This window comes from Cnephaeus nilssonii, assembly GCF_951640355.1.
Source record: "Cnephaeus nilssonii genome assembly, chromosome: 3".
Lineage (NCBI taxonomy): Eukaryota > Metazoa > Chordata > Mammalia > Chiroptera > Vespertilionidae > Cnephaeus > Cnephaeus nilssonii.
This window is the reverse complement of record NC_137074.1, coordinates 8,869,932-8,892,692: the sequence shown is the minus strand read 5'-3', so window position 1 is coordinate 8,892,692 and position 22,761 is coordinate 8,869,932. Positions and strand designations below refer to the sequence as shown.

Here is a 22,761-nt window from a genome sequence, read left to right as displayed (position 1 = left end):
AATAAAAGACACCACACACTGTTGTGAATCCCAGAGCCCCTGCATCTCCCAGAGGCTGTCGGTCTGTTGGGCGCTGACTCCACAGCAGCACAGAGTGGAGTCTGAGGGGCCGTGTGGCCCTCACATTGGCACACGTTTCACCTGTCAGGTGCCGGGGAAGCCCAGGGCTCTTTGCTTATGTGATAGTTGTAAAAAGTCATCAAGTTTTTGGGCCATTCATTCCCTATGTCACCAGGGCATTTTAAATGTAATCTGTTCTCTACATCACCTTCTTAAGTCACAATCAGGCCCTGAGTGGGTGTGTGTGTGTGTGTGGGGGGGGGGGGGCAGGACTGTTTCCCAGATGCTGATGTGAGACATGGATGGGAGGGGTGCCCAGCATCATGTGGCCGTGCACAGTGAGGGCGCAGCTGGCAGGAAAATGCAGCAGAGCGAGTGGGAGTGATGAGTTCTGAGCGTTCCCTCACTGCCTGGGTTGTTCATACAATTGTGTTTATATCACGGATTTTAAACAATGGCTGTGTCCAACTACTGCTCCCGAATTCCTGGAACTTCAGCCTCCGTGCCCACACTGGACAGAGCCCCAAGCCGCCAGCTCTCTCGGCTGCTCCCTCTGTCTTTACTAAATAATTTACTGATAATAACTATTAAATAATCAAAATGTAATGCTTCATTTTGCATTTTAAATCTAAAAAATTTAATTATTGATCACACAATTGATCTTTCAGCCTCCAAATCTTCCCACCCTGCCCTGCCTTTCTTCTCCCCCGAGCGTCTGCTGGACATCGGTCTGTCTGGGTGTTTATTTCTGCCCTTCCCCAGGAGAACATGGCTCCCGGGGCAGCGTTCCTTGTCTAGCACCGGACACTTGCACCCCAGGCATGGAGTCTGATGCCACGTGATGCCACAGGAGACGCTCCAGGAACCTGGACTGAACTTGTAAGATGTCACACCCACCCCCCTGTCTTTTCTCTGAAGCTTAATTTGTCTCTTTTATTAATGCAACGTTTTCACTTTAATGTTGTTTTTATCGTGTGAAAAGAACAGATTCAAAATTAATGCAATAGAACAAATTATTTGTCTATATCAGGGCTTTTTATTTGCATGTGGTTTTTAATTTTTCAAAAACATTTCCTTGTTTTTCATTTAATTATAGACACATTGACAAATAGATGAGAAAAATAAAATAAAAATCACCCCGGATCCCATCATCCATGCACCGTGACCGGACGCGGCCCCTCCCAGGCTCTCCTGCTGCTGTGCACCCACCTAAAGCATCGCACTTCTCCACGACCACAGAACCTAAAGGCCGCCTAGCAGCCAGTTTTCCCCTTGGTTTCTATGCGTGTCTTTCTGGGACACTAGTCCTAAATAACATGGTTCTGGCTTGTCACTTGGTAGCTGTGTTGTTCCACTCGCCCGAACACCCCATCTACCTGCCTGGCCCTCGCTGGGCCTGAATGTCCCATCTCTCCCCTCACTGGGCCTGAATGCCGGGTCTTTGTAGACCAAGCGTGTCAAACTCACGGCCTGTGGGCCACATGCCTCGTTTATCTGGCCCGTGTTAGCCTGTGCGTTTGACATGTTTGATGTAGTCCATGGCTATTGTTGGTGTCCCAGTTCCTCCTGTGCCCCGCCTCCCCGCCCACATCGCCCTCACATGCCCTGGCAGTGACTGGGCTCACCTCATCATCACTTACAGAAGGGGCTGGGCAGGGCAGCTCTAACCGCCCTCTGCACACCTTACATGTGGGAGCTGCGGACATGCTCAGGAAGATAGTGAAAAAGCCAGGAATTGAGGGGGCAGGGACCCAGCGAGCCTGTCCCCTAATGGGGGGAGCTGGGAGCAGCACAGCTGGCCCCACCAGACCGCAGCCCCAGCTCCGGCCAATTACCCACACCTTCCAGCTGATGCTCAGAGGACCAGCCAGCCCTGCCCTGGCAGCGGACCAAGGAGAGAGGGTCAGGCAGGAGAGAGACTCAGCACACTGTGGTCGTGAAACGCTTTGTTTTATTGAGGATGTTGCAAATCCTTTGTCTACGTGACAGCGTCTCATGCTCGGTCCCACGGGTCTCGGTGCGCGAGGAGCGCATGCGGGTGTAACGTGTGGTATATACATCAATATACATATGGGAACACTGAGGAGCATCTTAGCGGTGGTTTCTTGGCCGAATTACATTCAGATAAAGTGTCCAAATTCAGAAGTCAAGTTAAAAGCACACAGCCCACAGTCTGAGAAGGCAAGGGCTTTCAGGCTCACCCCATCAACACCCGGAGACCATGCCTTCAGCCCTTCGTGGTCACGTCCAAAGGATGCCCTCAGGCCTCGCGCACCATCAGCCACACCGGAGCCCGAACAGGTGTGCCTGGCACCCAAACAGGTATCTTGGGGGCTGGAGGCTCATCCCTTCAAACAGCGCGCAGGGAAGTGCAGCCGCTGAGCCAGGATCAGGTCAGACCCTGTCCCCTACCCCCTTCCATCGTGTGGACATACTGTGTGCTGCGGGCAGGAGGTGGTCACAGGACACGCGGGGGACAAGGACACACAGAACTGGACACACATGATCACGAGTACTCTGCCCTTCCCATTTACACGGCCGGGTGGGAAAAGGAAACCGTTTGAGAGATTTCATAGGATGTAGAGATGGAAAAGCCAGCTAATTTTATTTCTTTTTCTGGATCAAATCTGTGGCTGGGGCAGACCTTATATTTTGGTGTAAATAGTTTAGAAATGAAAAGGCCCATCTGTGTTGTGTCGTGTTCTTTACAAAGTGACCCTACAGCACGGAGACCAATGAAGTGATTTGAATAAACATGAATTCCAGAGAAACCAATCCCTTCTGAGATGTTGGCAGGGACATTTAAAAATCATTGTTTTGATGACAATACAAATCTCCCAAATAGGAACGAAGGTTCAATGAAGACCCGGGATCGGAATCGCGGTGCTGGTGGCCCTGGCCTGAGAAGGTGAGGCTGACCCTGAGCAGGTGATTGGGGCTGGGCCACGTGGCCAGGATGCCGGCCCCCGGCTGCAGCCCAACCTGGAAGAGCCTGGCTCACGACACAAATATCCCGCCACCCGAGACGTCCCTTCAGCTCCCTTCCCGCCAGCAGCCTGGCTGCCAGGGCCTGGGCTGGGTGGTGACCGGTGTTCTTGTGGAACTCAGACTCAGGTTTAGCTACCAGAGCAGAAACCCTCCCCACCCCACTGGTCAGAAGTCCTCAAAACTTAACATTTTTCTCAAAAAACAAACAAAAAAAACAAGTCCCTGGTTGTGTCAAGTTTTCTGTGAAGTCTCTAAAGTCCAGACTGAGGACACTGGATGCCAATCAACGCCCCGAGGAGCCAGCTGGGTGTCTAGAGCGCGGTGAGCGCAGAGGGGAGTTTAAAGTGCTCCGACTCCTGCTTTGTCTCCGCAGGAGTGAACCGACTTGCCCTCCTTCCTGCTCAGAGGAGAGGTTCCGGCTGCCTGTCCGAGGGGTTTCCCTGTCCCAGGAGCAGGGGCTGGGTGGGCCTCCTGCCTTCCTCCCTGGCAGCCACAGGCCAGGCCTGGGTGCCTCAGGCCGAACCCTGCATCGAGCCTGCCCTACTGGTCACACAACCCGGCCCAGGATGGTGCCCAGCTCGGGTCCCACGGGGACGGCACACAGTGAGGCATCTGCTCACCTGGGCGAGAGGGACTCAGCCGACTTCTCAGCATCTGACAGAGGGACGGTAGGACACATGGGACAGGACACGTCTACGGAATGTATTTCCACTGGGCTTTGTCGTCAAAATCCACATCTTTTTTTTAAAAACTAAGTCCATCTCCCATTCCCCATTAGAAAACATACCATTTATAGAGAGAAGAATAAAAACACAGTGCCTCCCCGATGTCTTCCGGGTGTGGGCAAGCCTGCTGGGAGGGCTGGCACCACGCGGGCCCCTCCCTGCGATGTGGAAGTGCCAGCGCACGGGAACCAGGCCAGACCCCGTGCAACGGGGGCCTGAGCCCGCCCTCAGGGGGCTGGGGACGAGCAACACCCTCCAGAGGGGGGATGCTGGTGCCTGAACCTGGAAGTCCCGCCATGTGCGCCCCCCGGGACGCGCCCCGCAGGATGTGATCAGCTCCACGCTCTGCACTTTCTGAGCCTGAGGACACGGGACACGGGATGCACAGCCCGATGCCACCGGTGTCGGCACCTGGATTTCGCTGTGGGGAGGGGTGTCCCCCATCTCTCCCCACGGCACCCATGGGTCCCTCCACAACCAAGAGTCAGCCAAGGACTGGAAGCACTTCCTCCACCCACTCAGCTCTGACCCCGAGTGGAAGCAACAGGCCACTGGTATGGGTCTCTGAGCACAGGTCGGGGGGCACCCGGCCTCGACCAGCCCTGACCCCCTGGCTCGCCTGCCCTGGGCCGTCCTGTGTGCTGTAGGGTGTTGAGCAGAACCCCTGGGTCCCCACATGCCAGCAGCACCTTCCCTGCCGTGACTCCGCCCCCGCCCACTGTGCTGCCGCCTTCAGCCTGCATGCTTTCTTCTCAAACGTGTCTTTGATAAAGCTGGAAGGAATAACTTAAAAATATGCCTTAAGTGGTATTTTTCAAAATGAGTATCTATGAACTCAACTCTCTTTCGGTCCCATGAGGACCTCTGGATGGTCATTCATGTCTGTCGGACTCAGAGGGAGGAGTGGGGTCAGGCTGGTTATTGTGCGGTAGCCTGGATGCACTCCCACTGGTCCCGAAAAGTTAAATACTGCTTCAAAACCCAAATGAATGGCCCCATTTACATCTGACTATTTAGAAGTAAACCAAGGAAGGTTTCCTGTGATATGATCCTACGAGGAGCACAGAAGCTTCTGGAGCGGCTGGGCCCTGCCGGGGGCGTGGGGCGTGGGCCGCGGACTTCCCTAGGTTACTACTTCCTACCTCTACTTCCTCTTCTTCCATAGAGAACGCTTTTTTTGCAATTAAAATAATGTGGCATAAGATGACCTGGCATAAGTACTTATTTTATAAATCATGTTCCTAGCTCTGAATAAATTATTTATTCAAGAATTTCACACCAAGTAATTGCTATTTCTAAGCTTAAGGAAGCCCTACTCAGTAGAACTCAATTTCTATCGTAAACGGAGATTGAAAGCAGTCACTGGGTCACTGGATGGGGAGATGGTGCCACAGAGGTGCCCAGGGCGGCACCGGACCCCCCTTCCCCGCCCCCCGCTGCGTGCCCGTCCCAGTTCGGATGGAGGTTGGGGACAGTGCTGGACACCGGGCACTGCACACCCGCTGCTGGTCAGGGCGTGAGCGAGAACTGGTCCTGCTCGGTGGGCTTCTCCACCCAGGCACCCAGCCCCGCCTTGATGAACGCCCGGAACATGCAGGCCTTGGCCGCCTGGTACTCCCTCGCCACCAGTTTGGACTCGTGGTACATGTTGGGCCTGGCGATCTTGGAGCGCTGTAGGTTGGCGGGAACCTGTGTGAAGACAAGCAAACAAGTACAACCATTTAAAAAGTAACAGGAGCTGAAACTGAAGCTGTTCAAACAGTGGTGTTTGGTGCTGTGCTGGCTCCCGGGGGCAGGGCCACCAGGCGAAGGTGCCTCCCACAGAGGGACCGTCCTCGCATGGGACAGAGCCAGGGTCCTCGGAGGGTTGTGCTCCCACCCCAAGGAGCAGCCTTGCGAACGGGCGGCGCTCTGCCACCCACAAACAGTGGATTCCAATGTCCATTTCAACACGGTGGCTATTTAAAACCACAGGGCTGGTCGCTGGAAGTCTACACTGGCCACCGCACAGCTGAGTTCCTGCAACTCGTCCATTCCTCCTAAGCCAGCTTCATAACAAACCAACACTAGAGGCCTGACTCACAAGTCAGTGAAAACTAGCTGGTATACAGATTTGCTAAATCGGGGCTTATTTGGGGGAAAGGGTCCTGCTGCTGCTAGTGCAGGAAAAAGGTCTAAAATCCTTCCTGGCGGGTTTGACTGAGCCCAGCAATGCCCGTCCTGCGGGCGCCCGGCTCTTCGTCTGAGGTGACAGGTCCCAGCAGGAGGGCGAGAAGGGAAGCTGCCTCTGAGCTGAGCTGCGTTAGTGTGAAGAGCCAAGGCCAGACCTCGGGCTGAATACCACCAGAAGGAACAGGCTCGGGAGGGTCGTGTGGACGGGGCGGGGCTGTGACAGGACGGACAAGCGGTGGGGAGTGGGGCGGCCGTCGCCGCGGGGGCGCCTCAGTACCTTGCCGTGCACACGCATCCAGCGACAGTACAACGCGTGCTTACACAGGCGTGACGCTCGGCCGAGCTCGTCCTTGCCCGTCGTGGAGTTGATGACCTCGATGGCCGAGTCGCCCACCGTCCAGTTGACGCTGAAGTTGGGTGCCTTCCCCGGCTGCCTTGCTTCTGCGTTGCTGATGCCTGGGAGGGAGAGACAGGCAAGGTGGCACGGAGCCCCACATGACAGGTGAGTGGGACCAGGTGGGCTCACACAAGTCCAATGTTACCTCCCGCTGCCCAGGGATCCACTGTCCGCTGGGAGGCGGGCTGAAGGTCCACAGAGCCTAAAACCTCAACTTCACACCACTTCTGACTCCCCGGGGCAACAGAGCCGGGCAGCCAGGCAGCCGGGCAGCCGGGCAGCCTGCACACAGACGGCAAGCCGCCGTGTAGCTTAGGGTCCCACCAAGTCGTGCTGGGTGCTCCTCAGTGGATGACACCCGGCCCTGGAGCTCCGGCCCTGAAGCCGGACCTACCCCGCCTCACACGCCCTATACCTCATGCAAGAACCAACTTCCTAACATGTCTTCTTACCACATTTCAACCATTTCTAGGACCAATGCTTCATTCATTTATTTCCACTCATCCACTCAAGGCCACGATTCTGCAAAGTGTCCCTGTGGCTCCACTTGTCACTTCTGACGTGTGTTCTAAGAAACTAGCTCGGTCCGGTTTCTCTCTGATCTGAGTTACTGACGAATCCCACTTCCTCATGGCCAGGCGCTTGGCCTTTCATACTCTCCCTTTGGAGCCAATGTGTAGTTTTAGTGGAGTGCAGTCAAAGTAACCTGAACAGGTAGTTTTGATTCCATTACTCAGAGCAGTGACCATGTGATGCACTGCGGAGCTGAGCAGCATGACGGACTGGAGAGAAAAGTGTTAATTCGTTATCAAGTCTGCTACCTTTAAAGGAGACCAACTTCAAATGGAGCCTCTGTCTCCACTTCCAGCGATTGCTCTACATCACACCCGTGTCAGGCAGGGCCCCCAGTGAGACAGAACCGCAGGGTATGTGGAGAGTTATGACGAGGGCTTGGCTCCCCAGGTTGCGGAGGGTTAGGATTAGAGAAGTCCCACGACCTGCCGGCTGTGAGCTGGAGACCCAGGACAGCTGGTGGTGTAGCTCTGAGGCCAAAGGCAGAGAACCAGGGGGCCGGCGGTGTGAGTCCCAGCCAACAGGAGAAGGTGAGGTGAGTCGTCCCAGCTCAATCAGCCAGGCAGGAAAAAGGGATGAACTTGAATGCGGGCCTCAGTGGATTCAATGTGGGTGGACCCACACTGCGGAAGCAGTCTGCTTTACTGAATCCACCTATCAAATGCTGACCTCACCTGCAAACACCCTCCTGACACCCCCAGAAAGAACAAGTACTCTGGGTAGCTGTGGCCAGCCAGGATGATGCAGAAACTGACCATCACAGACCTCAGTTTACTGTGGTTTATACAGAACCGCTTCTTTCCTGAACAGCTGTTTGGGTTTCCTGGAGTTCCCATCGCCTTTGTGTTTTGTTGTTCATAAAAGAAGCATGTCCCTTCATCTCTGAAAGGCCATTCAGCTTCTCAGTTTATTTGTGAAAATATATTCACTTTCTTCTGAAAGACCTCCTTTTTTGAGTTCTGACATGGTTCTCTGTTCGAAATAGGCTTGCTGCTGAGTTATCCTGTCATCATATTGTTGATTTATAAGATAATTGAATCCCACTATTTTCTTTCTTAGAGGTATGTCTGCTTCATTTTGCTAGAGTATCCTTACATTTTTACTCCAAAAATATACAATGGAGACAGATCTTCTTTATCCTTGAAGATCTAAACATTATCACTTTATCAAAATGCCTGACACCAGAATGCTGCTGCCACTGGCTCAGCATTCGAGAAACATTCTGCTGCCGAAACCTGAGTGTTGTCTCTGTTCTTCACAGAACTCTAACACTCGTCCAGAAGGATCATGGAGGCCCCTGGTCTGTCCCCATCACTAGGCAGAGGGAGAAACTGAGGCACAAACCTGCCAACAGGGTGGAGCTACAGCAGCCAGCCTCGGCTCTGCCTCAGGCTCTGGCTGCCGGCTGGGTGGGCTTAGCATGGCCCTAACCCCATGGCTGGGGGCCTCAGGCTTTGGGGTTGGAGGTGATACTGGAGACAGGAGAATGAAGAGCGGTTCTTCTATTTTGCTATATATTTCATATTTTTTCAAACATGTAGAATGCACTGATGGATTTAAGGCCTCTGTCTTGCAAAGGCTACTTTTCAATATCTTTTTATAGCCATTCATGCACTTCATGTACATCTGATCTGATAAAAATAACCTGACTTTTATAAATGAGCTCTCATTTCAGTATCTTAGAATATTCCTTTAGAAAATGATCGTGTCCTCTGAGACTCTGCTATGGACTTGATGTAGCTTAGACTCATCAAGACACTGATGAGCAGCTGCTCTGAGCAGTGTCTGTGTGCCACGTGCTCCACAAAGTGTTTTCAGTGTCTGTGAATCCAGGAGATGAGAGAGAGCCGAAATGAAGCCCAGTACTCAAACGCAGAATAGAGAGTAAACAGGGAAAACTTAATCCTCTGATGCACGAGACAGCCGTACGCCAACACAACAACACTTCACAACTCCATGGATGTGGATGCTACAGTTCCAACTTCCCCACAACTGTTTTATGACTCTATTTTTCCTTAAAAAATAATGGCCAATGTTAGGGAGCTGTAACATTTTATCTGAGACAACCTGTGCGCCCCACTCGTGCGTAAGCGCTGTGGTCTGCGAGCCGTGCTTTTGGTACCACACGGCTTCAGTCTGTTACCGCACGCTGCAGCCAGCGCACACACCAGGAAACTCGGGGAGTTCAGGCTATGGTTTTAGTTCTGAGCTTAAAAGGTAAGTAAAACGATATTTTCAGCAGGATAAAAAACACCTGTGTCTTTTAAAATAGGGGTGAACTGAGAAGTTTGGACCCTTGAATTCAAAAGCTCTTGTTCACTTTGCTGATAGCCACTGAAACTCTAAGAGAAAACCAACAAACCAGTAACAGTGAGCGTACAGGACAAGCGCCAGAATCACTGACACGTGGGCTTGTACTGGTCCACACAATCACATCCCTGACACACCCATGTGTCAAGGGCACATTTCAATGGCATGACCAACCTCCTAAGAGCAAGCTGGGTGCGAGGAGCCAGGTCAGGCTGCCACCTGCACGGGGGCTTGCTCTGCGGGGGCAGCTCGGCAGCGTGACCACACATGCTGGTGCCCAGCACAGCTGGACCTCAGACAGCCGATGTGTGCAATTCCCACAGCATCTCTTAGTCTCTCCGTGGAGACAGGGCCTAAATACATACGTCTGAAAGACAGACGCAGAGGTGCCACATCTGGGCTGTCGATCCTTTACAAATTGGTGAGGTTTTCATCGGTAAGAGATAACCTGGCCCCAGGACTCACGTAACAGCCCCCTCCCCGCTTCAGTGGCCAGACTGTCCCCCGAGGAAAAGCTACTCCACAAGCAGCTTCCCTGTGGTGCTTTTATCCACATGAATGTGGACACTGCACACGAGTTTATGTGGAAGAGGTGAGGTCACGATGGGATACTTGCCACTGAGCAGAGGCTTGTTGAGGGTGTAGAGAGGGGGCAGGTCTTCGATGTTCGAGATCCGCTGGTACATGGCTCTGGAGAGGTGGTCCCCATGGTACAGGCTGCCCAAGATGATGCTCGAGAAGTAAATCGGCTCCACGAAGATGCTGAGCAGGGAGCCCTGGATGCCCACCACGTTCCACCTGCAGGCAGAGGGACCGGGCCTCAGCGGGCGCAGCGTCTGTCGCAGACCTGACGCCCACCTGCCTGGTGTGCAGATGTCGTTAATTCTGCATGATGTCGGCCAATTAAAAAGAGAGCAGCTAGAAATAACCGACTTAGCAGTTTAGAGTGTTAAAGAGAAAAAGCTACTTAAAAATAATTTTAGCTGTAAAATGACCTTTTGCCATGATGACACGCTTACTGAAGGTTAGTTCTAGCAAGGTATCCAAGAGACATGTTTCTTGTGAGAAAAATCAAAAGGGAAAGTGAATATGTTATCACTTCCAATAGAAATGATCTCTCTGGAGGCCTTAAAACCACCCAACGGTCATTTTCCTGGTCCTTGGCGACACCTCTGACTCAGGTTCCTTTTCACACTCGGAGGCGAGAACCAGACACGCCTCGGGAGGAGGTGTACGCTCCCTGCTGCCCACTGGTCGCTGAGCCTGCCCTGCCAGTCACAGCAGCGGCGACACTGGAACCGCACTGGGACTGACTGCAGGACCCTCACTGAACCAGTCATTCACATCGCTGACATCCAGGGGTTCGTTTGAGCTCTAACTCAGACACCATCCCTCAAACATGCCGCTGCGCTCTCTCTGAGCCCCAACAGGAGGAACACTCCACAGCCCGGGGAGTCCGCACCCTCAGTGCTGGCCTCGTCCATGGGGCCCACGACACAGCCCACACGGTCCTGAGCCCGGGGCTATCTGGTCAGGGACAAGCAGTAAAAAAGCAAACCCATGAATCAAGAATTAAAAGTTGAGCTGAAATGCATTTGAGGGAGAGCAGGGTTCCACGACAGAGCAGGAGAGGGGTGCTGGCTTCAGGGAAGGCTCAGAGGAGGTGACCGTGAACTCGGCCCCAGAGCGGGAGTGAGGCAGAGGGAACGAGCCACCACCCAGACCCAGCGGGGGACAGGCCCGGGCCAGGGCGGGGACAGGGCAGGGACAGGCCTGAGCAGCCTCCGCAGGCCCTGGCTGTCCGCAGGGTGGAGAGCTCCTGAAGGCCTTCCAGGGAGGGGTGGGGCCACCCGATTTAATGGAAGTGCTTTTCCGAGAGGGTCCTTTCTGGAGGTGAGCTGCCAGCACTGTGGGGAAGGTCTGGTGGGACGGCAGCCAGGTGGTGGCCGTAGGACAGCGCCTCTGCAGCGCAGGTCAGAGATGAGTGGGGGCAGCAAAATTTAGAAACGTGAGTGCTCCCCTGTCCCCTTTCCCTGTGTCCACTCTCACCACTGGCCACTGGCTCTGCGGTATCTCCAGCCTTCCAGGAGGGTGGGAGGTGCCGCATGGTCTGAGCTGGGAACAGCCTCCGCATGAGCCTCGCCCTAAATCCTGGCCCACCCAGCTCCATGTCCCACACTCAGGCCAAACTTGCTCCTTGTCCCTGTCACTGCAAGAGACCTCCTTTCTCATGGATCCAGAAGCCACCTCTGCTGGGGCACAGCCCCGCCTCCACCGCTTCATCCTCTCCTGCGTCCCCCACGGCCCCCACCCTAGCGCCCATCCCCAACAGCAGCTGCCTGACCTGTGAAAATGCAGGTCAGACAAGGTCACTCGCGTGCACAAAACCCGCCAACGCTCTCATCTTCTCCGAGAAAAGGCCATCATTCCCACAGCTGCCAGCCGGTCCGACCCAGCTCCTCCTCCCTGACCCTCCAGCCTCGGTGCCTCCCACGCTCAGCTGGGGCCACCAGGGTCCTGCTGCTCCCTCCAGAGCCCTTCCCTCAGGTCCTTCATCCCGGAACATGGCCCCAGGGCGCTTGAACAGCCCCCTGACCACGGTCCCCATCGATGTCTCTGTGGGAAGTCCCGCTTGGTGCCCTGTACCAGCCCCTCCTGTGTTACTTGTGGGTCTATTTTTTGTCTCCCCTCCCCTACCAGTATGTAAGCTCCTGGGGAAGGACTCTGTTTGACTCCCTGATCTGTTCCAGCTTAAACTGTGCACCAGGTACATGAAGGTCCATAAGCAGGTGCTGAGCAGGCAAACCCTCCAATTCCTACCTCTCCCACCTTCTAAAACACAATTAAAACACAGGTTTCCTATCTTACAAGGAAAAGCAGGGCATGACTGGCTGCTTACCAAAACCACAGGGCACCCTTTCTGTGCAAATTCAGGCCATCTTTAGGCAGAATTCCACCTCCTGGGCCCACTTTAAAACACTGATGCTGCAGAAAGCTCCGTTTGTTATGAGTCGTTAATTCGGACACATGCTTCAGAAGAGTTCCAGGAGCTCCGGATTGCTCTGTGGAGGCCCTGGTGGAAGCGGTGTGCACACTCCCACTCTGCTGACAGGCTCCACCCCCGAGCCTCACAAAGGACAGCCAGGACCGAACTTCACCAGGAGCAAAAATGCCCAGTGATGGCCAAGGGGCCCAGTGATGGCCAGGGGGCCCAGTGATGGCCGAGGGGCCCAGTGATGGCCAAGGAGCCCAGTGATGGCCGAGGGGTTCAGTGATGGCCAAGGAGCTCAGTGATGGCCGAGGGGCCCAGTGATGGCCAAGGAGCTCAGTGATGGCTGAGGGGTTCAGTGATGGCCGAGGGGCCCAGTGATAGCTGAGGGGCTCAGTGATGGCCGAGGGGCCCAGTGATGGCCGAGGGGTTCAGTGATGGCCAGGGGGTTCAGTGATGGCCGAGGAGCTCAGTGATGGCCAAGGAGCTCAGTGATGGCCGAGGGGCCCAGTGATGGCCAAGGAGCTCAGTGATGGCTGAGGGGTTCAGTGATGGCCGAGGGGCCCAGTGATAGCCGAGGGGCTCAGTGATGGCCGAGGGGCTCAGTGATGGCCGAGGGGTTCAGTGATGGCCAGGGGGTTCAGTGATGGCCGAGGGGCCCAGTGATGGCCGAGGGGCCCAGTGATGGCCGAGGGCCCAGTGATGGCCGAGGGCCCAGTGATGGCCGAGGGCCCAGTGATGGCCAGGGGGTTTCAGTGATGGCTGAAGGGTTCAGTGATGGCCGAGGGGCCCAGTGATGGCCGAGGGGCCCAGTGATGGCCGAGGGGTTCAGTGATGGCCGAGGGGTTCAGTGATGGCCAAGGGGCCCAGTGATGGCCGAGGGGTTCAGTAATGGATGAGAGGTGCCCAGTGATGGCCAAGGGGCCTAGTGATGGCCGAGGGGCCCAGTGATGGCCAAGGGGCCCAGTGATGGCCAGGGGGTTTCAGTGATGGCTGAAGGGTTCAGTGATGGCCGGGGAGCTCAGTGATGGCCGAGGGGCCCAGTGATGGCCAGGGGGTTTCAGTGGTGGATGAGAGGCGCCCAGTGATGGCCAAGGGACATGTGTCACTGCAGCCAGGCTCTAAGCTGTCAAACGTCCCCAGTGAACCTGGTGAAGACAGGAAACTCGGCAGGTGGTTGCCAAGTGTCAGAACCCTCCCTGTGGCCCCCACCCCGGGGAGGGTGCAGGGTTCATAGCAGTTTGCTGGTGACACTTGCTTGAGTGACACTGGAAGAACCACCAGGTGCTGAGTGCTCACTCGGCCTCTGTGCTCGCTGCCCAGGCCGCTTTCTCTCTCACCTTCCTTCTGTCATTTCTCAGAGGACAGGGTTCAGAGCGCTGCCATGCCCGTGAGGCCCTGGATCCGTGAAGTGCCTGGCCCAGTTCTGAGAGGCTGAGTGTGCAAGCGGCCAGTGGCCAGACCAGTTGTCACAGGAGAGCTCTGACCCAACCGCAGCCTCCACGGCGCCTGGCCCAGACGGTCAGGACCTGGTCAGCTGCCCTAACTATTGTCCCTGCTTCCAACTTGGGGTCCTCAGAGAAAGCCCAGTCTTCCCCCCACCAGAGGCAGCCCCACTTCTGGCGAGTGAGCCCCAACCTCCATGGGACACACCTGAGCCTCCTTGGTCCCGTGGAGCTGTCCCGCCCGGTCTGCCCACACAGTGGGGGCGCCCCCCCACCCCCGCCACAGCAGCTCTGAATAACCAAACTGTCTGCCCTCAGGGGGTGGTCTTTGCTTCCTCCCACAGCTCCATGCAGTCCAGAGCACAGAGGCCAGGTCATCAGACTGGAGACCCTGGCACCTTCTCACAGCCCAGCTGACGCCATGAGATGGTTAACCCCACTCTCGTCACTGTGACCCATTCAGCCTTGAGAGGGGTCGTGGCTGCCTTCAGCCAAACTGCCCACCGACCCACCAGACAGCGCCTGGTGACCCCAGCGGTAGCTCTGCACCTCTCTCCCCACCCCCAGCCCACTGCGGCCTCACTCCTACGCCTGCCCTCTGCCCCTGGCCCAGGTCCTGCCCCGCAGGCTGGGACCTACGGGACACCGCTCTGTCCCCTGTGAGGGACACAGGACACCTCGCCAGCACCTGCCCACTGCCTCCCATCCATGACGGCCACTCGGGCGGCTGTGCATTTCATTCCCTCAGGACAGGACAGGAGGACTGCAGCCAGCGGGCGGCGTTCCGGCCGCCACGCTGTTTCTGGGCCACGGCTGTTCCGGTTGTAAGCATGGCCATCTGTCGGTGTGACACTGACTATTAAGCCCCTTTCAACCACACCCGAGTTTACAAAAATGAGGTGACTCTAGGAGGATGGGAGCCAGCTGCCAGGGGAACTGACTACATAATTAGAGGGTGTGGGGAGAGGAACTGGGGGTCAAACGGATCACCAATAATCAATGATATAATCAATCATGGCTATGTGACATAGATCTGTATAAAACCCAACAGGCTGGTGAACCCATCAGGTGGGAAAGGGGGGACAGAGAGCATGGAGATCCTTGCACCCCATCCTCCCCAGGCATCTCTTTCATGAGGCTGTTCCTGACTTGTATCCTTTACAATAAGATGGTAAACTAAGTAACTGTAGTCCCTGAGTTCTATGAGCTGTTCTAGCAAGTTACTGAGCCTGAAGAGGGGGTGAGGGAACCCCAACTTGCAGCCAAGTCAGACAGAAGGGTGAGTACCTGGGCAGTCTCATCAGACTGTCCAGTCACCTCTGGGGGCTGTGCTGACCCCAGGTGACATCTGAATGGGCTTGGCTTGTAGGACTGGAGTGTGTGGTGTGGGACCCGTATGCCTGGTTTCAGAGGGGCTGGGCGGAGTGGGCATGACCACGGTCCTGTTTTTGCTTTTCCCTGTGATGATGTGTCACGGTATACAGTGAAAGGCACAGATCACAGGGGCGCACATCTGTGAATTTTCACTCTTACGTGCCTGTGTGTGACCCCGTTTCAACGAGACACAGAACATTCCCAGGACCCCCAGCCACGCCCTGTATGATGACGAGCTGTAGGGTTGCCTTTACAAGCTGGGTTCTCACTTGCTGACTATGTGAACCAGAAACTACTCCCATGGCGTTTCTCCCAACTGGGGGTTTTGGTAAATAAGTTCTAAAATTTCCATTCAGTCAAACGTATTCATGTTAGCTTTATGATTTGGGCTTTCTGTGCCTCGTTTAAGAATCCTGCTGAGTGGAAGCCATAAAAACTGCCAGGTGCCCCTTTTCACCCCAGGGCCTTAGGGCTGGGGTGTGCTTTGCGTGCTGTATGGAGGGCTTGCTTGTCTTGGTTCCTACAGACAGACTATCGTCCCAGGACAATCTGTTAACCAGTCCATCTCCTCCGTGAGCCCCAAGTATAGCAGAGACTGGCTGCCACCCCACATACCCTCCCTTCGACCCGCCTATTCCAGTCGGCCCCCCCGTGAGTGGGCTGGGGGCTTGCCCAGCTGCCTCCCAACCACCTGTCTTTCCTCCTTCCACTGCGGGGGATCTCTAACATCAATAAAAAAAAACATTAAAAAGACATCACTGGGTTTGGTTTGCTACACTTGTGTGTATATGCGTGTTTTATAATTGAGGACAGCTCGTCATCTTGTTTTCCTTAGTGTCACTCTCTGGCCTGGAGAGAGAGGCGACAGTAACCCCACAATATGATCTGGGAGTTCACCTTTCCCTACTCTTCTAATCTCGAGAGAAGATGATAGGAGGCAGGGGTTACGGCCCCAAGGATGTGGGGACCTCACATCAGGCCCGTCTGGGTGAGCGGCTGCCTCTCCCTCCATCTGCCTCCTTTCTCTGATGTTCTTCAATTTCTTTCTTTCCTGGAGGTGAGTGGGGAGGGTGACTGGCTAAATGTTTTAATGGCTGTAAACTCTATTCCAAACTTCTGTCTACACTTGAGTCAGCTTTAGAAGTGTACACTTTTCTGAACATTTAAAATTTCATCTCCGTGTTGCAACACTGGTACGAAGATGCCCACGCCTCCCCTGTAACTGCCCGCAGCGTATTTCAGCTCCGCCGCGTCCCTGGCTGTCCTCTTCCATTCCTAACACAGTCTGGCCGCCCTTCTATCGTTGCTCTCGGTCGAAGCTGCCCGAGTTCTGCGATCTCATGTCCTGTTCAGAGACCTAACCCCAGGGGGCCACTGCTCACGGGGCACCTTTGTTTCTTCCTTCTCCTCTGCAGGGTTTTTTCTGTTGTTCTCTTTCCAGCCGACCACTGTGGTGCTTTTGTCATTTACCTACAGTCATTTTCTAGTTCCCCCTGCGATTCCTCCTGTGAGCCCCAAGGTATAACTGGCATGCGCTATATGGTATTGTATATGTGGAAGCATACGATTCGGTAAGTTGGACATGTGTTTCTACCCAGGAGACCATCACCCCCCGCACCTTGCTCATACCTTGTTCACCTTGTTCCATTCCTTCCTCACTGTCCCTCTTACTCTGGTCCCCGTCCCCTCACCCCACTCCCCGCCCCGGGCAACCACTGATCGGCTTCTGTCACTGTAGATAGACCAGTTTGCATGTTCTAGAAATTTACATACTTTTTAGGATATGGTTTTCTCTACTCTGAATAATTGAGGTTTTCCCAAGCTGCATGTGCCTCATTGTTTATTATTATTTGCCTGAGTGGTGCTCCACTGCATGGAGAAGCATCATTTGGCCACCCCTGTACTACTGCTGCCACTTGGATTGCTTCTAGTTTTTGACATTACAAAGAAAGTTGGACACGTGTCATTATACATTTGTCCAAATCCACAGAATGTGCACCACCAAGAGTGACCCTAACGTAATGTGTCAGTGTAGGTTCATCCATTGTAACCATGTGCCCTCTGGTGGGGGATGGGTAATTGGGGGAGGCGGTGCAGGGCGGAGGTGGGTAGAGGGCATATGTGAATCCCTGTACCTTTGTCTTAATTTTGTTATGAATCTAAAGAAATGTGTAGGACGGTAGTTTTCCATTGTGTGTTTTACCACAATTATAATAGGTCAGAGATGCCACCAATAATTACACAGAATATATAGCAGATAACAAGATAATCATCCCACTAATACAGAAAGTATAAAGTTCTGGGAATTAATCTGTTAAAAACTGCCTGACATTTTTGTGAAAAACTATAACTGCTGTAAAGGAAATATTTTAAATATGGAGAGAGATATAAAATATTCATGGGTGGACTGATTTAACTTCATATCAATTCCTTCCAACTCAGTCCATAAGTTCAATGCAGTTCCATATGAAATCTCAGGAAGACATTGGGAGACACTTGACAAGCTGACTCTAAAATATGTACAGAAGAAAAGAGGATCATAAAAGGCTACCAAAAGTTTGGAAAAAAAATGAGTAAAGAATGGCAGTTTTATCCCACCAGATCTTTAAACTATTAAAATGTCAGAATAATCTATATATATAAAAGCCTAAGTGACCGTTAGGACTGGTCGACCAAACGACTGGTAGACTGGTCACTCTGATGTGCACTGACCACCAGGAGGCAGACACTCAATGCAGGAGCTGCCCCTGGTGGTCAGTGCACTCCCACAGCCAACCTCCTGCAGTTCCTTCCACCCTGGCTGGCCCTGATCGGCCCGATCGGGACTGGGCAAGATGACCCAAATCAGCCCCAATCGCCAGCCAGGCCAAGAAACCCCACTTATGCACGAATTCATGCACCAGGCCTCTGGTAGACTAATAAAGAATCTAGAGTCTAGAAATAGACCCATCCTGTGAGGGAGCTCAGTATATAACAGGTACCTTCACAAATCAGGGAGAAAATATAGGTTATTCAATAGAAGGGAGTGGGAAAACTGACCCCCTGTATTAAAATAAAGCTAAATTACAATACAAAAGTGTTAATGGCCTAAATGTGAAAGTGAAATGATAAAGGTCTTAGAAAGAAGGACAGCAGAATATTTTTATGCCCTTAATTTGAGGAGGGATTTCTTAAATAAGATCCTAAAAGTAAAAATCACAGGGTGACAGATTAATGGATAAAATTACAACAAAATTAGGGGTTTCTATTCCGAAAAGGACGGCACAAAGTTAAGAGGGACTTGGGCTTGGAGGAGGCACTGAATCATCTCACACTGTTAAGGATTACAAACTACAAAAGGAACTTTTGCGAATCAAGATGAAAAAGGCATGAGGTCCAAGAGACAATGGCCAGGATACACACAGGGAATTCACAGGAGCAAGATGGGGGGGTTGAGGAGATGCTCAACACGCCCAGTGAGAGGAGAAACAAACAGAAACCCAGAGACAGCATCAGGAGTGTGGGCAGCTAACCTCGGCACCGCTGGTGTGTGTGCAGCTGGAGGGCCGTTAGGTACACCTGATAGTGCTGCGTGAGGAACGCCTGGATACCACGGCCTATAACGAGCTGCTTACGGGGTCTCAAGGCTGCATGGGGAGCTCGAGGAAATCCATGTGTCCATCACGAGGGGAAGGACATAACGTGGCCACGACTATGATGCAGGAGTCAACGGGCTGGACATGACAGCATCAGGGAGAGTCCCCCAGACACGGGGTAAATGAAAATACGGGGTACAGAATGGGATTTGAAGCACAATGCCAAATCTGTAAACTAACAACATACACCTACTTTTCAAGGACATGGACACACATTCACACACAGAAACGGTATGGACAGCGAATACAAAGGGCATGTAATTAATAAACACATCATGTGGGCACCTTGCTGGGTGGGAATGGGCCACGGTGTACGATTAATTTAGCTCCGGGTCCCCTAGGTTCCCTGACATGACCATTAGAGAAAGTCAAGACCAAGCTTACAAACAACAGACAAGATGTACATGCACATGCGTCGGCTCTGACAGCTGTCAGGAGGGCAGTCAGGACCCAAGTATATGGGCTGTGGAATGCTCTGAGGGGAGGAGATTTTATTTTACATGCTTTTCTACCATTGAACTTTGTGCCATCTGCCCATGTTACTTTTTTCAAATAAACATTTGTTAAAAGATACAGAACTATGAGAACTGAGACCAGCATCTGAAGAAATGGGTTTTTTAAATCCACCTGGGATACAGGCTCCTGAAAGAATAACACTTCTCAGGGGAAGGCAAACTCAGGGTGTTTGCAGCACCCAGCCTCACCTCCCCATGAGGGGGTGCTCTCGGTGCTCAGAGCACAATGCTGTGAGGGGTGTCACATTATTTTTAAAATGTAAATACCAATCACCCCAAATACTAACTGAATAGTAAATATGACCATTAAAGTGCATCTATGATGAATGAGGAACCTCTTTGCTTTCTCTGGAAGCAAATCGTTTTAAAAGAGCACAGTGAAACACATCAGTTCACCCCAGAAGCCCACATCTATAATAATAAAACCATAATATGCTAATTAAACTGGGCAGTCCTTCTGGATAAAGCCGTGGTGGCTGTGAGGGCCGAGGGCAGGCAGGGCAGTGGGGTAATGGGGGCAGCACCTTCCCCTGATTGCCCAGTCGCCTCCTGCAGAGGGGAGCGGGCCTAAGCCGTCAGTAGGACATCCCCTGAGGGCTCCCAGACTGTGAGAGGGGGCAGGCCGGGCTGAGGGACCCCCTCTTCCAGTGCACAAATTTTCATGCACTGGGCCTCTAGTATAACAATAATAATAAAGGGCGAGATGGTTGTTTTGATGAGTGGCAGCCTGGAGCCTCCTGGGTAAAGGCTCACTTTCACCCCCTCTAAGGGTCCTGGAGCGCCCCCCTAGAGCCTTTATCCTTCAAAGAATGTGGGGAACATTGAAGTGGGGAGTGGGACCAAAACCAAACCGTTTTGAAAGTGAGTAACTGGTGTAGGAGGAAGGTCAGGTGCCCACAAGGGCACAGTGGGGGGGGGGGTACCCAGGAACCAGCAGGGGTGAGTCTGGCGCAGTGGGGAGAGTCAGGTGTTCCCAGAGGCATAGTGGGGGGTACCCAGGAACCAGCAGGGGTGAGTCTGGCGCAGTGGGGAGGGTCAGGTGCCTGCAGGGGCACAGTGGGGGGTACCCAGGAACCAGCAGGGTGAGTCTGGTGCAGTGGGGAGGGTCAGGTGCCTGTAGGGGCACAGTGGGGGGTACCCAGAAACCAGCAGGAGTGAGTCTGGCGCAGTGGGTGCTCCATGGCCTTACCGTGCCATCTTGTCGCTGCAGGACATGGTGAGCAGCCTCTCCCCCTGCAGCACCCCGTCCCACGTCTGGATGCTCGCATTTGAGCGCACGGGGATCGTCCCCTCACCAGATTCTATTTTCGTCCGCAGCTGTCCCCTGGCTTTGCGATTCGGGTGTCTGTCTGCTGGTTCTAAGAGAGAAAGGGGAGAAGGAAGCCACTGGTAGGAAATCATCTGCTTCACTCACTGAGAAGCACATCTAACTACACCCCATACGTTTACCACACAGTCCGCCTGTATTGCTTATGGTTGTTCTATACCTATAGGACATATGTACAGTGTAAGTATATAAAACTGGACAGGAAGGATATAATATGAACCAAATTCACAGAAGTGGCCTCCTCAGGGGTTGGGAAAAATGAGGGCTTCCATTTTAACCAAAGTGATTGATTTCTATTGTTAAAAAGGAACTGAAGCCAATAGGACAAAATGCTAACATTTGTTCATTCTAGGTGTTGGATATTTGGGTGTTTGTTATATTCCCCCCCACCACCCCCATTTAAAAAATTTCCTAAGGAAACCCATAGGGATGCTGAAATAAGCCCACAGGAAGCACGCACACACAGTGACTACCTCTGGGTCATATGAACACAGGCGATTTGAATTTTCTTTCTTATTTAAAAAACTAGAGGCCCAGTGCATGATTAAATCATGCATGTGTAGGGTCCCCTAGGCCTAACCTGCCATCCAGGCCGTATCCACTGCCCCACAAAGCCTAGCATGCTCCGTGGACACTGCTAGCAGCCTGCTCCCCACTTTTGATGGCAGGGGGTCCGCTGGTTGCCGGAGCGGACACACAGCTCCCCGCTTTTGATTGCGGGGGAGCTGGGTGTCTGTCCGCTGGTGCACCAGGCCAAAAGCCTCCGGCAGAGGCTTTTGGCCTGGTGCTGGAGCGGACACCCAGCTCCCTGCTTTTGATGGTCCGCGGCGGGATGTGGGCTCGCTGCCCCAGAGGCCCCTTCTGTGCCGCAGCACAGCCATGGCGCAAACGCTGAGCTCGCGCTGCCGCTGGCGATGCGAGCTCAGCATTCCAGCCCAATCGGCCACCCCAACCACCCCGAGTTCCGCCCCCCCGCGCCTCCTGGCCAATCGTGGGCATGGCGAAGGTACGGTCAATTTGCATATTTGTCTATTATTAGGTAGGATACTTAGTAATTTTCCACAATCAATTTTTGTTGCTTTTATAATCAAGAAAAACAATGCAATCAAATGTTCTATTTGGAACAAATAATATTTAAGCTTGCGGGGAGAGAGGTGGATACAAATCCGTGGAAAACAGAAATCAGTGGGAAACGTGCAGAGAAGGGTGGGGCAATGTGATAGAAACAGGGTCTCCTTTTTCACTCGTCTAACCTGCTGGTGGGGTTTCAGCCAAATAATCACACATTTACTAAGTTACAGTTCATCAGAAACATGGAAGAGGATGTACATCTCTGATTTAGAGACAGACAAGGTGTCCCAAAGATTGTGACAACCTGTATATTATCCAAATTTAATTTTTGACCTGGTATCCTCATTCTATTCCAATCCCACAGTTTATTAGAGTCAACATTTTCATTCATTAAAATATTCTAATTAATTATTCATGGAGAAGTAAAACCTCCTGCTTTTATTTAGTCCTCAGGTCCACGTTCAAGGCTGACATGGAAAGAAGAAGGATATTAACGTAAGTCTATTATTTTGTTACCACATGGCCACGCATTGAGAAACTGCTGACTGCTCAGACGCCTGGCCGTACCTTCCAGGATTGGTTCGTGAGGTGAGAAGATCCTGGCGTCCCCGCAGGGCGAGGTGCTGATGTACAGGTGGAACTGGACGGTGTCCTTCAGCCGAAAGCCTCCCCGCTCGGACTTCTGGAAGATGGACTTCTTTTGATCCTCTTTGCTACTGAAAGGAAGCAAGTTGCAGAGTAAGTGCCAAGTAAGTAAGTGCTCCAGCTTCGTGCAGCCACAATGCGGTCTGTCCCAGCTCCCAGACACTTTCAAAGGCCCGCGGTTTCAACAGGGTAAAGACAAGCTGGAATTGGAGCCTTCCTTTTCCACGTTTATGGTCATTCACACAGTTCCTGTCACTCAACAATGGACAGGTCATCGAAATGCGAGCATTTCCCCTTTCCTTCTCATTTCTGATTCCAAACAGAACGACTATGTGTAGAGATGGCTTTACAGAGCGAAGCAGTTTGGATACATGATGGGCTGGTTTGAGGCACAGTGACTGGGATAAAAACGACCGTGTTTACAGGCAGTGGAGTCTACTGATATCAGCCCGCAGGAAACAAAAGCCCAGGGTCTGAGCACAGCCCTGAAATCGGCGATACTATTATGCATGTGTGCACACGTGTGTGATCATAT

The 22,761-nt window shown here is 53.0% G+C and overlaps 1 protein-coding gene across 5 annotated transcripts in view; it reads right to left on the bottom strand.

The window, feature by feature from the left end:
- Nucleotides 1–5,155: 5,155 nt before the first annotated feature.
- ADARB1 (adenosine deaminase RNA specific B1) overlaps nt 5,156–22,761 on the bottom strand; it is a 103,586-nt gene continuing 85,980 nt past the window's right edge. For 4 of the 5 annotated variants that reach the window (XM_079767230.1, XM_079767231.1, XM_079767232.1 and 1 more), the window contains exons 7-11: nt 22,149–22,297; nt 20,373–20,541; nt 9,842–10,023; nt 6,223–6,401; nt 5,156–5,462 (exon numbers count right to left, since the gene is read on the bottom strand). In XM_079767230.1, the coding sequence (XP_079623356.1) occupies nt 5,283–5,462; nt 6,223–6,401; nt 9,842–10,023; nt 20,373–20,541; nt 22,149–22,297 (859 nt within the window). In that variant the 3' untranslated portion in view covers nt 5,156–5,282. The remainder of the gene's footprint in view (nt 5,463–6,222; nt 6,402–9,841; nt 10,024–20,372; nt 20,542–22,148; nt 22,298–22,761) is intronic. The other variant, XM_079767234.1, reaches the window with a different exon arrangement.